This window comes from Cariama cristata, unplaced genomic scaffold (genome assembly GCF_000690535.1).
Source record: "Cariama cristata isolate BGI_N322 unplaced genomic scaffold, ASM69053v1 scaffold20737, whole genome shotgun sequence".
Classification (NCBI taxonomy): Eukaryota; Metazoa; Chordata; class Aves; order Cariamiformes; family Cariamidae; genus Cariama; species Cariama cristata.
Window position 1 is genome coordinate 15,086 of NW_009626342.1, and position 16,439 is coordinate 31,524.

A 16,439-nucleotide genomic window follows, 5' to 3' on the forward strand; every position below is an offset into this window, starting at 1 on the left:
ATGGCTATTTGTCAGTTAGTGTCTGTAGGAGATGGCCCGTGGCTCCTCCCTGGGAAAGGCAGCGTAAGAACCATGTGTAGCCACTGGGAACTTCACTGCTGATTTGGTGCAGGAAACGTGCCCCAACTCTGAAGTTGTCCCAGCAGATGAGATCTAATGGAACTGTTCGAACTGAAATGTCTTGGCAAAAACTAAACTTAGGAGTACTTGGGACTGTAAGTCACGCTACAGCAAGTTCCACAGCAATTTTGAGGATCTTTCTTAAGCTTTTGTTTTTTTAAATTAAAACTTTGGGTTTTGCTCTGATGCTTTCTTCTTCTGTTGCGTTGGGTTTTTTTTAGTTTGCTTCGTTAGAAAAACAGGACTGTATACACCTAGTAGATCCATTAGCCACTACACTTTTTAAATTGTTTTATTTCAAGTCCAATAGATATTCCATCTTTTTGTAACTTACCAAAAAAAATAAATACTACCATAGTACCTCCTGCCTCTGAAATATGTTTTTGTAAAACTCTGAATGAGAGAGATTTATATTGAAGTCACTGTAAAAATTACTGGAAGTGATAGGAAGATTTTATGCAATTACCCTGCTACAGCACCTGCAGCTAAAGATTGTTTTACTGTAACATCAGGATCTTGAAAATTAATAGATGAAGCTTGAGCCATTTTTCTTTAACTGCAGTCAAGAAGACTGAGGTCAATCTTGAAATAGACATAAGGATAGTATTCTTGATTACTCAGTTGCAAACCAGGGATGTCCATGCCAGGCTGCAAAAGGAAACAAGGTGACTTTAGTACCAGCAAACAAACTGTTGCGCAGTTCCAAGCTACCGGGGATTGCTTTTGTGCTCCTCTTCCGGAGGTGGAATGGAGTTTTGTATTTGCTGTGCTTCAGATGGGAATTCGTCACTGAGAATGTGGTGTTTGCCTGCTGTTGTCAGGCTGCCTAATGCAGTTAGCATGGAGAATTCATGCTTGGCTGCAACTTTATGAATGCATACTGTAGCATTTTTGTGTGCTTCAGCTCTGGAGAAACTCCTTTCTCCTCCCTTCATGCACTGGGCATCTTAGGCTTGCTGGTTTTAGGCTGTTTTAACACCTATGGGTTTATCCTAATTGTTTATCCTCAATTGTTTGTGCATTCAAGATACAGAGAGGGAGAAAGCAAGTACTGCTGCTTGCTGAAGGCATAGGTTGAGGTGTTCAGTCAATGGCAACCTTTTACAGGGGATGGAGGTGTCACAGTGCTAGCATTTAGTTCTGAATTAATTTTTCTTACTTGTGTTGACCTGAATGTTTTCTGTAGAAGACTTGAAGGGTTTTACCTAAAGGAACTGCCATAATTGAGCAGGCCTGTTTCAGTCTGGTAGCTGTAAACATCAGATGCTTCAACAGAAAATGTCAGCAATCTCTCTGTATCTCCATCGTAATCTGAGCCTACCTCTCCCCCTAATCCAATCTGTAACCACCAGGGATTAGAGCTGCATCCAGGCAGCAAGATGCGAGGAGATACATGCTCTAGCCCCTGGACGGTGAAAGTGTTTATGTGGCTGAGCTGAGACAAGCTACAGCATGTGCACTTGCAGTCCGGATACATACATCCATTATACTTGCTGCTGCAACTTCATCCAGGTGTTTGAAGACCACATTTAGGACGTCCCTCAGGCGTTTTACAGACTTCCTATTTGGCTGCAGCAGCATTGCTTGGAAATTCACTGGGAGGCCATACCTTGAAACACATCAACATACACGATCATCTGCTAGGAAAGGGCACACCTTTCTGCTCCTGCCCTTCTCCCTCCTCCATCTCCTGGCACGCTAGCTGATGGTGCATTGCAGAAACAATCTTAGTGGTGGTCTGCTGCCTCCTTACCTGAAAGCATTTTTGTTTTGAAGCTCAAAGTCAACTAAACTGTGTCTTCCTCTTTTCCACTTCCCTGTAAGTGCCCCCAAAGAACTGTTTTTCATCAACTTTGTATGTCACCTTTTTTGTGGTCATCTGTATTGTTTCCTGTGAGCCCTAGGAACAAGGTGTGTAGGGGATGTTCCCTCCCACAAAGGAACTGCCCCACGAAGCAAGCTGTACGTTTTGACTTCTACAGGAATCTCTGTCGGCACGGCATGTTTACCCACTTACCTCAGGACAGATTCCACGAAAACTCTCAAGGCTTTCACATGAATCCAAGCCACAAATGCTTCACTGAAGTTCACTTTCAGCCAGCGCAGTAACGGGCCCTGTGAGAAGACACACAACAGTATTGTGATCCCCTCGCTGTGGGAAGCAGCTCCATAGCTAACACCACTGAAGTCATCGTGGGCTGCTGAGAGAATTCTCAGGCAGCCTGTTAGTCACTCCCAGCTTTCCAGAAACTCAAGTAACCTTGGGCAAATTGTGTTATCTACCCTGTGCCTCAGTTTTCTGGGCTAAATGGAGCTCAGAGGAGTCTGTTGAAACCATAAAGCCATTTTTGAGTGAGAGGTGCTCAGGCACTCCAGTAGCAAAGGCTGTCATTATGTGGGCCATCGACTTGATTTGCTACTTACATATTGTTGTTTCTTATCAGAAGCTAATTTCATCAGTTCTTCCTTTTCACATTTCAGTTCCTTCTCATCAAAATAAAATTCTCGAACCATGAACCTACAATTGAACGACATTTGCTCTCAGAAGCCATAGTCCAGGCAATGTGCACCCTCATTTCCTTTGCCTCTGGAGAAGCAGGTACAGGATGTTTCAAAGCTGCTAGCCATTTAACCAGGTAAAGTATGCAGAGGGTGGGAGTTGTAGTCACCCCCAGAAAGCAAGCTTCCTGCTGTCAGTAGCATGACAGCAGGAAGGGCAATTCCAGGATCTGTAGTTTGGTGCTTAAAGAACAGCATCACTGGATCTGCTGCCATAGCTCCTTCCCACCCTGCCTTCTCAGTGGCTTTAGGGCCAGCAGCAGCCCAAACAGTACAGAAGTCCTAAAACCCAGTGACGGATTCAGCTGTACTGCACACAGAACAAGCCTCACCTTATCCTCATCACTGTTTGCTAGCCTGCCCTGCCTAGCAATCAGTGCTTCTTACCTGTTCTCCCTGGCTTTCACCTTGAAGTCATCCATCACTTTTCTAAATAGGGTCACGGTGAAGAGTCCTCCCTCTGCATCCTCAGCAATCATTCTGCAGGAGAGAAATCCACTGCTGTGATTTGACCTGCCAAATGCCTTTTTTATGTTCCTCTTTTGCAGTTCTTTATTTCATTTATGACACTGAACAACACCCTGCTTTTCAAGAACTGCTGTGACTGAAATAGGGAACAAAGACTTTACTAGCACTGGCCATGCTATCTCCAATATAAAACTTCCACAAGTTAAGTTCATGAACCTATCGTAGTACACACACATTCTGACTGCCTGATTTTTTTGTGTTTCCTGGTAACGTTCCCTGACTTTCCCTGCACTTGTGTTTTTGAGACAAGCAGTAGCAAACAGCTTGCTTCCTTCTCTGTGCTTTCTGTTTCTTCCATTTCAGATAACAGCACTGTCACCTCTTGTGCCCTGGATTGGACCTCATGGTCTGTGTGAGCTAAGCAGTGGAATATTTAATTCCTAGGAAGGATTTTTTACTCTAGATGAAAGGGTAAGTTAATATGGCGTTTGCTAATGCAAATGACAGTACACTGAATTATCCTATTCTACAGCAGGAAGCAATTAAAGATGCAAAGATAGTGTTTGATCTTTGTAAAAAGTAGTTTCCATAAAGTTGTATGTGATTGCCTGTGTCTGAATTATGCCTGGATTATTGTAACAAATTGTTTGTTTTAGACAAAAAGCAAAGGCCATGGTTGAAAGTAGAAAGAACTACAACACTGGAAAATGGAACAACAGGCTAATTGTAAAAAAAACAGTGATGATTTTTTTTTCTTTCATCTGCATTTCCCTTCAACAGAGATTTCAATGGAGAATGAGATAGGGCAAATCTATATGTTAACATGGAGCCCAGGCGTTAGACAAGTGATTTCTTCCAGGATCCAGCAATTTGAAGAGCTGAAATATGTCAGGGATCTCTGAAAGAAACAGGGACCTTAATCTGGAATTTCACTTACTTGGTGGAGCGAGGCACTACCATATCGGACAGGGATTCATAGGTCTTCTGCCACTGTACGTAGCTTGACCTTTGAGCAACACAAAACAAAGCACAGTAAATAAATACTATATACTAGAAAGCAAATGTGTTGATAAATATAGTTAATTAAGCTAACGGCTTAGGGTAGAAGGGTTGGAGCTCTTTGTGCTGGGTTATGTGATTAAGATACATTAAACCTCTCCTATCCTTTCCTCTCCTAGTCACCAGCTACAGAGATGTTTCCCTCAACTCTGCACCCTCAATCCTCACTTTGGGTCTTGGCATGAGGAAGGGCCCAGAGCAGGAAGCTGATGGTGGAAGAACGTGGCTTTTGGCACATACTTTCAGGCTGCCACACAACGTCCCACATTCCAGGACCTCTGCACAAGCTGTCCCTGATCTGTGGGTAGGTGTGGTACATCTCCTATGTGCAAGCCCAGATCTGATCTGGTGCTACACTGCAAACGTGGCAAGTGCCAGCACTGGAAGAAAGGGGTCAAGGGGATGGCAAGAGTTTGCAAAGCGAGAAGTCTGTTTATAGGGGGAATCTGAAAAATTGTGCATATAATAAACTCAATAAACTTACCTCAGATAGATAGCTTTTTGGTACGCTGTGTGTGTGTTGGGACAGGGCTATACGGAGAAGAAAAGTTTTGCATAGGCTTCTGAGAAGGACATCATGTAACTTCACAACTGACGGTGATGGCAGTCAACCTACATGCAGGCCCTTACAAATACATGGCTAGCAGAGGCCTTGTGAGTTTGACAGGTCTAATTCCTTTTATAAACTGCCTAAGCTCCAGTAGGAATCTGTTTTTCTCTTTTTTTCACTTGTACTATTCCTACCAGGAGGCTGTTTGAGAACCCACTCTGTAACCATTAAAAACCTACATCTCGATTCTGTCCCGCTCTGAGTTCAGAGCAGTCTTTGCCTCTTTCTTTTGTGCCAGCACCACCCTTGGCAGAAACTATTCTTTCCTCTTTTCTAACAGCTCCACCCGTGCCCCAGCCATGGCACTGACGAACTGCCCCAACCCAACCCAGTATTGCCTGGATCCGGTGCTTAGGCCTGAGACTCAATGCCACACGGAGTGCCTGTGCACACACTATTGCCTTACTTTGGCACCACGACGAGCAGCGTGATAAGATACTCGGAATTCAGAACAAAGTCTTCTTTATGCACAATGTCTGCTAGGGTCCGAGTCAGCAGATTTCCCCTACGGTGAAGAAGACAAAGAAAAAATAATGCTAGCAGGAACGCAGCAGCAGCACACTGGAGGTATTGTGCTGTGGGTATAGTGGCTAACAGTGTGTACTGGGCTGGAAGAAAGCCAGGAAGGAGGTGGCTAAAGGAACGTCTACACTTTTAAAATGTCCATTTAGTTATTTTTACTGCAACTGAAAAAATAAAAAAGCAACTAATACTAATGGCAGAATATTGGTGACTAGCACTAGGCTAGTTTATGCCCTTTATGTGAAATTACACCATTCTGCTGCTATTGTTTCTACAGTAGATGCGTGGGAAGTGCACATCTGAAGTTACCACCCTGCTCCCAGTCATTGCTGCATCTTGCGGGAGGCACCTGCTTTCTCCAGTTGCCTGTTGAGCTGCCTGCGTGACCATGCTTCAGTCACAGCAAACAGTGTCACTGTGGACCTAAGCCATCGAAGCAACCCTGGCATACCTGGCGTGCCATGGACAAGCACACGGAGATACCTCCAGCTGAAGGACAGTGGGAGCAGCAGTCTCCTGCACAGGTGGCACCTGCAGGAGGGGGTCTCTTCACAATCTAAGCCCACTTGATTAATTTAAATCCCACTAGTGCTGCACACCAAGGAAGTGTAGATGGCTGGGGCTAGCTGGGAGGCACTCGTGCATGGGAAGAGAGCAGCCGCCCTCCCTGTCACTGGGCAGGAGTGAAGAAGGACCTAAACCAGTAGTTCTTGGTTTGAGGTTTGCTGTGCCAGTCTAAGCATTAATTAACTGGCCAGTAACATCTGTTCAACCCAAGCTAGCTGGCACTGGTAGACACCAGAGATGCCAGCATTTACAGATGGACAGGACAGTGAGAGGAAGGTAGGTCTGGATTATGAGGTCTCTGTTTTTCTCCCTCATCACCTTCCTGAAGGCCTGGCACTGCTCATGTTCCCCATACAGAGCTTCTGCCTCTGTCCGGGTGCTTAAAGCTGACATGGAAGTTGGAGAGATTCTGCAGGAGTGTCCTGGAAATATGAACAGTGCCAAGAAAAGGGAAATGGGAGCTAATGTCCCCTTGTCCCTCCCACCCATGATTATCCACATGCATGCAGCCTGAGACAAATGTGTCTAACATTGTCTGTACCAAGCTGGAAGCACAGGCCAGTGGTGCTGGCTGGCGGTGGTGAGGCATGGACACAGGAACTCAGCAGAGGGAGGGGGAGATGTAACTGGGATATGGCTCTGCTGACCCTCGTGGGCACTGCAGTTCGCATGCTGAGCAGGTCTCCATGAGGGATAGCAGGTTTTTGACAACCTCATTCTGAACCACCACCTGGAAGTATTTTTTCTGTGGTTTCTCGTTGGGTTCAGTGGAGTTGGTGCCAGGCATGCTCATTTTAGCTCCACATTCAGAACAAAATTCTAACAACCCTGGAGTTTGTTTTGAGCCCCTGTGAGTATCTTCCTTGGATAGAGGCTGGTTTCTAGGCAGGCTGCCAGCCTGGCTGGCTGCAGTGCCAGGAAGACAAGGACCTGTGTCCTGTGCCTAGACCAAGGGGTCTGAGTAGGAAAGACTGGCACACATGAGCATGTGTTGGGCAAAGGCTTGCACAGCATCATCTAAGTTGCTTTAAATTTATGACTTACTGGAATTTACTATTCTCCCCAGTGATACCCTGGAAAAAAATCCAGGTGTCAGCACTGACATAGGTAAAGACCATAAGTAGTTGAAGACAGAAGAGAGAACATTTGGCAAGCCCTGACAGGGCATTACCTGGACCAACAGAATGAAACAAAGAAAAGAAAAATGTAAGTGGGATGCTGGTGAGGTGAGGCAACAAGCAAGACAGAGCTGTTTCCCATGGGAGCTCTGAAAATGCCCTTCAGAACACAGGAAACAGCTCTGTCTTGCAAAGGAATCCACCAGTTGACCCAGCTCATCTAATTTCTGACTCCCTGAAATCTCATCAGAACAATACAGTGCATTTGGTTTTGACTCTTTCCAAGACTGTCTGCTCACACTGCCAATAAAATCCTATTAGGAACTGCAGCCTCCCCAAGCTGATTTTGAGACATGCTGATCACACCAGGTCCCCCGCTGGCTTTCTCTGGGTCTGTAGATGCTCAGCATGCCCCAAAGCCAGAGAAATTTGTTGCCACCAGAACACACATGGCCCACCGCACAGCAATGGGTGTGAGCACGCACTGTCCTCAGTTCAGCCACGCAGCGTTCCAGATGCAAACAGGCATGTGCTATACTTACACAGTTTTTTTCTCCAGGCTTTGCAAATTTCCTTTAATGTTGTTGTATGCAGCTGATCGGGTCTTTAGGTCTGTTTCTATTTGAGTCACTTGCTAAAAGAAAGTAAAAAAAGTGAGTCAACTCAGTGCTTGAGGCACTGTCCTCACCCCCTCCCTTTGCTACCTCTGCACCTCCACGTAAGGGCATAGCTGTCAGCCCCTCAAAAAACCACCGGCTTCTGGACAAGAGGGAGCTGGTGTCAGAGCCCCCCTTTGCAGAAAGTAGGATTCAGTTAGCTGTTGCTGTCTGTGTAACAGCTGTACCTAAGGAGCAAGTTCACAGTTTGATTTGTTATCTATATTGAACAACACATCACGCCTTTGTGAATGGACTGACAGCGTAAATAATTCATCCAGCCTGCAATGCATTTGATTTAACGTCAGGCCAACAATTTCACAAAAGAACTCCAAAATGCAGAATAATATAGCAGTATATAAAAACAATAAAAGATTACAATGAAGGGGATTAAAGTGCAGAAAGCTTGTCAATGTACTCTAGTAAATCTGATAAAGTGCCATATACTTACAGACTGGATAGGTTTATTATTATTACAGACCATTATTATTACAGCAGAATTTAAAATAATACCAACTGCTTCAGTACAAAGCATGTGCTTCTGAGCCTGTTCCTGCCCAAACCAAAGGCAAAGCTCTCACTGACTGCTGTGAGAGGAGGGACCAAAAACTGCCAAAAGACATGCTTCCTCATGCTGACATCTCTTAAAATTTGTAGTACAACTTACCTTTGCTAATGCTTCAGATATATTCTTCAGCGGCTGCTTTATGGGATATTTGGCCATGTCCCACTCAAACTGTGTCAGGTAGCTAATTAGGTCAACTGAAAATGCAAAGAGATGCATGAAAGCAGATAGCTTAAGAGAAGGCAGGTCAAAGTTTGGGTGGTAGTCCCCAGCTACAACCTAGGCATAACTTTGATTAACATTAGAGACAGGAGTGAACCAGAAGCCGACCTCCGAATCCTCATAGAAATTTGATCTAGATCAAATCCGCACAGATCATATGCCCAATCCAATCATCTTTCTAAACATCCCCCTTAGAAGTTGAACCAGAAATCTTTTCTGCATTACACCTAGCAATATAGAACAAGCATTACTGTAAAATTAGCTGTATCAGCAGGACACAGCAATGTGTAACCATTCTTCTTTATAGTAGAAATAGCTTCATGTAACCCCAACCTTATCGCAAGATGCCTGAATTTAATCCCAGTGAGAGCTATCAGAAAAATAGTTTTCACCCAGGACCAGCAATAACACTCAGGGTTGTTGAGAGTCTGATCAAAGGTATTAAGAACGTAGCTGCTGTCACTTCTCTGTGATTCAGTCAAGAACTCACTAGAAATCAAACAAATTCAGGTGTGATGAGGAATTCCTTATTGACTTTGTGCACAGAGCTCCCCATCTTGCACAAAGCTATATGGTATTTCTCTAAATGGATAAATCCAGTCACAGCATCCAACAACAGAAATTCACAACAAGGTACCTGTGCATGCAGCCCCCCCAAAACAAGGCACCCTCAGACCACAGGGAGCTACAGCTTCTTCCCAGAGTAGAGGAGAGATGACACAGACGACACTCAGCTCCTAGAAGAGGATCATGCTGTTTCACTCTGTTTGCAGACCAAGGCTCCTTAACATTAGAAAACATTAAGGCTTGGTACATTATGGTACCAAACAAAGAATTCTCGTCTAGCAGCTCATGAAATCAGACAGCTCTTTGCCCGAGTCCCGAGAGCCCTTAGGATGCCAAACACACCCCTACGTAGCGTTCTTTGGCAACTTTATGGGATGGAATAAAGTCACGCATCCTGCCACAACAAGCAGAGGGGCTGGGACTGTCACCTGGCAGGTTAGGGAGGCCAGAGGAAGGCAGCAGGCAGGGTATCAATGTCTAGACAAAGAGGCAATGTCACCTGCAAGGTGGGCTTCCTTCCAGACCAGGAGGGTAAACATGGAGAATATCTGGGAAGTTGCTCTGGGCAGATGAGGAGCAAAACAAGCTCAAGGTGCCAAGTAAAAGGAGGGGCATGCTGGGGCCATTCAGTGTTCTTTGCTGCCTTGTCCAGAGAGTTAATTCAGTTCCACAGGGAGGTTCGAACACAGTTTCTCATGGGCTGGACTTCCAGGCTGTGGGGAAAACTTTATGAACTGAGATGCATGAGAAGTAATGTGAAAAGTTGTGTAATTGCCATACTACCAGGCTGAGGGTACTACCCTGTCTTGTGTGATACCGAATACCCTTGGCAGGAGAGCACTAGCCTTTCCATGGACTTGTCTCGCCCCACAACAGAGTCAGTTTACCCTATTATATTTCCAAACCATGGAAAGTCTCACGTTAGGAGGAAACAGGGTTCTTAGCAAGGGATAAACTGCCTGGGAGGCAGAGAGCACTGGCATGATGGTGTTCTCCCCTTCTTTCTAAAACCACAGCTGTGTAAAATTTCCCCACATCCAATGGACAGAAGTCACAAGGCAAAAATCCAACCCTTCCTGCTCAGGTCGGATCGGGAATCAGCAAATTCTCCCGCACAGGGAGGGTGCAGAAAGGGGGCAAAACTGCAGTAGACAGGGAGGGCTATCACCCGGCTCCTGTGTGTGCAGCTCTCCAGCAGTGCTTGCTCGTGGTCTATGGGGGGGGAAGGCAGGGAGGTCAAAAATACCTGAGCAACAAAGTTCATAGAACATTTCAACACAGGGTACGCGACACAAGGATTTCATCTTACTGCCTCTCTTCCAAGCTTTCTTGCTTAGGCTTTGGTAAATTCAATGAGAATGAAACCGGCAAAGAGCGTGGTATTACTGGGCAGTGCGGAGGAAGAGTGTATTCACAGGCTCTTTAAAGACAGACACTGACCTTTTTATAGCTGAGGAGATATGAAAGTTCCCTGAAGACCTACACATGCCTTTTTTATCCTCACATTCCTTGAATCTCAGCAGAATTCAAAGGGTAGGCAGTTAAGCACAGCATGAGTTCACAGCCCATTTTACAAGTTCACTCCTGAGCAGAGCTCTGGCACTGGTGCAGTTTAGTTAAGCAGCCTGATCTTGGGGATGGCACAAACTACCGTGAACACACTAACAGAACTGAGCTTAAAATGCCAAGCAGTCCAAGCACCCTGATGCTCCTGGAATGGCACCTCTCGTTTATGGAACCTGTCAAGTCACTTCTAAAAGACTTCACGTAGCTGCCCATCCAGGAGAGGTGCTTCCTACCTACCCCAACGCGCTCACAGCTACGCAGGGATCCCACAGCCTGAATCTCTCATAACTAATTTACTCACCCAGCTCTAAGAGGCAATGTTAAATACTTCCCTTTCAAAATACTTAATTCTTCAAAATTGTTATGCTTCCCATTTTGCTTTGTTTAGAGCTCATTATAAAGAATGGAGTTATTCCACCACTTACCAAATTTTAAAATTTGTTTGGGTTTAACATTACTAGAAATGGAAGAGAATTTGGTCCAAATCTTTGAAGAAAAGCTTTATTTACATTTCACATTTTTTATTCTGTCATAAGCAAGAAAGCATTTCCTGCTGTCGTGATATACTGAAATTCCCTTTATTACACAAACACCCATTTCCGTCTATAAGAGAGACATCTCCACGTGGCTGTTTCCAACTGTTGCCCACTGGAAAGTAGTGTGTGTGTTCACTTCACTAAAAGTGCTGTATTTTCTAGTACTTTGCACTTTTCTTCACACAAATCTAACCAAACAATTGTTACACACACAGCCACCATCTTTATCTGTTCATGGACCAAACTTCTGTCAGGATTATATACAGCTGAGCTAAAAATCAGAAAACTTGTATAGTGCAGCTTAAAACAAAATTGGAGTTGGGACAGTCAAAGAGTCTGAAATGGGACCATGGAGCAAGAAGTCATGTCTAATAATTTTGTTTCTGATTTCACAACCTCGAGGAAGCCTTCAACTTTAGGGTCCTTTTGCTAACCAGAAAGGGGAGGAAGAAGAATTCATACAGCAAAGTTGCTGCTGCTTATGAAGAATGACACTGGAATATATATGGGGAATCCTCATATTCTAAAGCTGACTCAATTTCTTAAGATGCAGTCAATAATCTTGGAAAGGTTAAGGTCTTAGTTTAACATGATTTGTTTGGATGACCAAATGCAGACAGAGGACAGAAATTAGTAACACATACGAGTAATTACCACATCCTTCTATTACAACACATGCAGAGCTGATAGGAAAGGAAAATGGTATAAAAAGAGGAAACAAATGAAATAAGTGAAACTTGTTGTTTCTCAAGTCATAGGGATATCGTGATCAAGCTACGAGGTTGTTACTTGAGAAATCCATCGTAACCTGATCACTGTATCTCTACAACCAGACCAAGACTTGTCTCTAGCACTAATACACACAAATGCATGCTTGTAACAACACCGCAATCATCAATCCCCAACATACTTTTGAGACATTTCATTTTATCCTTTAGCCCTGAAACACAGTAAGCGGGATTATTGTACTTGTCAAGCATTTGCACGCATCAAATGTCAGTCTTATGTCATGCAATGAGAACATTTCTGAAAGAACTTCTTCCCCATCCTTTACTCATACAGATCTGAAGTACAACATTGCAGACAGTCAAAGGGTGATGGAGTGTGCACTCTTTGTTTAAAAGCGTCATTCTACAATCTTGTAATTAGCATGTGTAACACATCCAATTTTGTTGTATTTTTCCAGGATAGCTGGGGACAAATTTGCTCTGAAACACACCCAGGGTCTAATGAAACATGTGGAGATTTAGGAGCCATCATTTTCTAAACGCTAATTTTGTCCTTGACACAGGCTCCCCTTAGGGCCTTGAGTACCATACTAGATAATAAAGTGGGAAAATTAGTTCATGGAGGTTATTAAAACACCACATTGACTACTTAGAGATGATGTATGGCAGCATACAGTAAGGTAGTGGGCTCCCACAGCCCTTCGGCATGTCAAAAGTGCCCCTGCTGTCACTGCCTGCTCTTCTTCTCTGCCACATGACTGCTGCCAGCCAGGGCAGGGCACTGCTGGAGAGCATCTCCTCCCAACAGCAGCCACATGTGCATGTCCTGCCGGCCCCTGGCACAACCTGGTGACTGTAGCCCTGGCTCCATGCTTTGGACCTGTTGCCTCACATGTCCACCTGTGATGTCAGAAATCCACAGTTAACAACGTGACCTAACCCAGCCCTGTAGGAGGGAAGGCAAATGACTAAACTTCACTGACAGATGTCATGCAGCCATACAGAATGAGATTTAGCTGTCTGTAAGAAACCAAGCCCATATGGGGCACAGAAAGGTGCTAGGTCATTTTAGGAGTGAAGAAGGATGTCTCCTGCTTTCCTCTTCACTCCTCAGCTCCAGTGTTAGAAACTAGTTCAGTACTAGATGCTGAACACTGTCCTGGAAGCAAAGCTAGTGCTGGATAAAGTTTCTGCTAACTTTGAGAAAAATGGGAGCAGGCTAGATGTGTTCTTAAAAAATGTTGCTGATGGCTGTCCTTTCTAATGTGTGAGTGTTTCAATTCCACATGTTCATATTCTGCAGCAAATGAAGGCAGCATCCATGCATTGAAAAAACCACATTCACAGCACCTACCTCCATTGGCCAGAAGATTTTCCTGGACTTTATCTTTTGAGTCCTCCATAACTTCTCCTATGTACTGGGCTATTTTCTTTATTATGCTTAAGTGTAACAAGAGAAGCCTTGTTAGTGGAGAAACAAGATTAATATAAAATAGTTGCCAAAATGATCCCATAAACATGCCCAAACAAAACACTTCTGAAGCAAGGCAGGTTAATTTGCAATTCATATGATGATAAACAATCTATGGCATATTGCAGAACTAAATGCCTTATTTCTAAATACACTGATCTCTGCAAACATATAGGTAATATCATCTCCCCAGTGCTCTAGACTTCCAGGTCAAGATTCAGTCTTCTGTACACTCATGATATTCATAGCAGACACCAGAAGGCAAGAAACCCATGTTTAAAACTCCAAAGGTGATGGAGGAACAAGAGGTTACATACAGACAACATTGGCTGAAAATCTGTTCCATGGGATGCTAAATAAATCCTTAGGGCTTGCTGGATAAGGTTTTTACAAAGTACTCAGGGGAAAATGACAATGCTGTCTTGTTTGACAGGGAGAATTTCCTTCTTATTCCTCTTCTTTAGGGAACTCTCACTCTTCTCTTCAGCATGGTGGACAAGACACTTCTTTAAGGTGTGGGAGAATTAGATTCAAATCCTCCTTCTGCCCGATTCAGAGCAGTGATCTGAACAAAGCCCCTCCTGGAGAACATTGTCTCCACACAGCTACTTATGCTTTGCTTATTTTAAAATATGGATTCATATCAAGTGCCCCCAGCAGTAGATCCCCTGGCTCCATCTCATAGTATCTATCTCATACAGGCCAAGAGCCTTCCTGGTTGTTCTAGTATCCTTCTGTACTCAGAAATATTCACAGATTTTGGCCTTCAGTTCCCTAACCATTCCAGGTTGATTACACCTTGTGGGGAAAAAAAAAAAAGCAACAGCTAAAAAATAACTGCCTGATCATGAAATCGGCAGAGACACGAAGTGGATATAATCCTTGGCGTGGTGACTGGGAGTGGAGCATAACAGCAGGCTTCTTGTCCCTTTCTTCCCTTACAGAGGGGAGATTGCTACAGCTGCAGATGAGCTGGAGACTGAAAGGGCACCTACAGTGTTTGGACAATGTGTCTTGTGATATCCTGTGGCTTTCAAGAATTCAGGAAAGGGACTTCAGCCCAGGTACAGATACCATGAAAGCATCAGCGAAAAGGATTTTCTTTGATGTGCTGCAAAGCAGTTATATGGGCCATTTAAAAGCAGTAATTCAGAGAGGCAAAGATTCCCTCTATCTCCATTCTTGTGAAGAAACTCACAGTCTTTGGAAATGTTTTCCAGTCCTGTGATCGGGAGGAAAAATCTGAGACTGCTGATGCTGCCAAGAATGCAGTAGTCAGAATTCCTGCTACGGGGTCATTCAGCATGCAGAAGAGAAGACATTATTGAGGCCTTTCAGTATATAAAGGGGGCTTATAAGAAAGGTGGAGAGAGACTTTTTACCAGCGCCTGTAGTGACAGGACAAGATGCAACAGTTTTAAACTGGAAGAGGGTAGAATTAGATTGGACATAAGGAAGAAATTGTTTATGATGAGGGTGGTGAGGCACTGGAACAGGTTGCCCAGAGAAGCTGTGGATGCCCCATCCCTGGAAGTGTTTGAGGCTTTGAGCAGCCTGGTCTGGTGGAAGGTGTCCTTGCCCATAGCAGGGTGTTGGAACTAGAGGATCTTTAAAGGTCACTTCCAACCCAAACTATTCTTTTCATGGCCCTGGACAGGTGCAGTTCAGTGCCTGTAGGAGGAATTTACACCATTGTGCTCCAGTTCACATCTCTCTCTCAAGGCTGCCGCAGTTTTTCACCATCTGGCTGCAGCCATTTTGGGACCCAGGGCCCGGTCAGCATTGCTGGAGCACAACACTTGTTGCCCACACTTGGCCTGCGGAAAAGGTGCAGGGTCCACACAGCAGTTCCCCGTCAGCTGAGACCTTGCCAAGCACTTCTGCAATTTTCAGCTTGTAGACACAGCTAGGTTTTGGCTCCTTCATGATGCTCAGGGAGCCACCGGAACTTGGAACAAGACAGTACTCCAGCCCAGTTGGTAAGACCAGTATAGCAGGAGGATATAGACATTAGAGAGAAAGCAGCCAACAGGAAAGTGCATAAACCAGTAGCTTTTCTAAGGGGCCCGAGATGCTTTAGTTACCGTTGAGAGCAGCTGGCGGCTAACCTGACAGCTGGGAGACAGTTAGCTGTGGTCTCTCTCCATAGGTATAGACAGTGGGACAGGTACGTGCTGTCATGCACTCAACAGTTCTAGCTGCCCAGGTGAGGCTTGGCTGCCTTCCAGCCCACACATCCCAAGGTCCCTGCAGCAGGATACGGCCAGGATGTATGCATGTATACACCGCGCCAGAGAAATGTTCTCCAGTCCTGGCTTAGTCTCTGTGCCTTGCCTTGCATCCTGTGAAATGCAAGTGGGATTCACTCATCCAATACATTCCCCAGGCAAAGACAGAACACAGACTCTGCGCACCACTGATGTCTGGGGCAAGAGAGAGGAATCAGACCCCCGGAGGAGCCCCATCGACTATAGTGACATCCAAGAGCAAGCAGCTTCCACATCCAACCCTTAAACCTCTGCCTTTAGGTGAGATGAATCCCACCTTGAGCAAATAGCAATGCTCAAATGATATGTTATAAAAGAAGAAGGTTTCAGCTAAACTGCCTTGAAAAGTAGTAATAAAAACCTGTGAAGAGAATAACTCCATTTAGCCTATTACTATGGCTTGGAAGACTCTCACATTTTGCTTCTGAAACTGCTGTGATGTCATTACTTTAAAAAAAGAAAAATCATCTAACACTCTTTAGATGATAGTGTGTATTAAAGGGTGCCACCAGCTAGGCTTCCAAAATACTGGGGGGAGCAGAAGCCCTGCAATCTGAGGCCACTGCAGAATGCTCTGCCAACCAAGGACACAGGAGAACCCCTGGCTAAGAGAGACCAAGGGGATTGTCAGCTTGAGAGCGCTCCATGCTACCACAAGGTGACATGGAAAAACACTCCACCTCCCTGCGTAAATAAATAATAAAAGTACGTGGAAACAATAGATCCTGCAAACCCTTGCCCCTTCTCTGCTGCCCTAGCAGGAGGCAGCACTGACAGGTTTGCACTGCCTGGCTTTACTGGCAGGTGTGTTTTTTTAACAACAGTTTAGCAGGGAGCT

At 44.8% G+C, this 16,439-nt stretch overlaps 1 protein-coding gene across 1 annotated transcript in view; it reads right to left on the reverse strand.

Moving 5' to 3' along the window:
• Positions 1-672: 672 nt before the first annotated feature.
• Positions 673-16,439, reverse strand: part of ATP6V1C2 (ATPase, H+ transporting, lysosomal 42kDa, V1 subunit C2) — a 19,616-nt gene continuing 3,849 nt past the window's right edge. The window contains exons 3-12 of the mRNA XM_009704004.1: positions 13,218-13,303; positions 8,347-8,441; positions 7,566-7,657; positions 5,223-5,321; positions 4,085-4,153; positions 3,067-3,159; positions 2,545-2,638; positions 2,138-2,235; positions 1,600-1,729; positions 673-768 (exon numbers count right to left, since the gene is read on the reverse strand). Coding sequence (XP_009702306.1) covers positions 673-768; positions 1,600-1,729; positions 2,138-2,235; positions 2,545-2,638; positions 3,067-3,159; positions 4,085-4,153; positions 5,223-5,321; positions 7,566-7,657; positions 8,347-8,441; positions 13,218-13,303 — 952 coding nt within the window. The remainder of the gene's footprint in view (positions 769-1,599; positions 1,730-2,137; positions 2,236-2,544; positions 2,639-3,066; positions 3,160-4,084; positions 4,154-5,222; positions 5,322-7,565; positions 7,658-8,346; positions 8,442-13,217; positions 13,304-16,439) is intronic.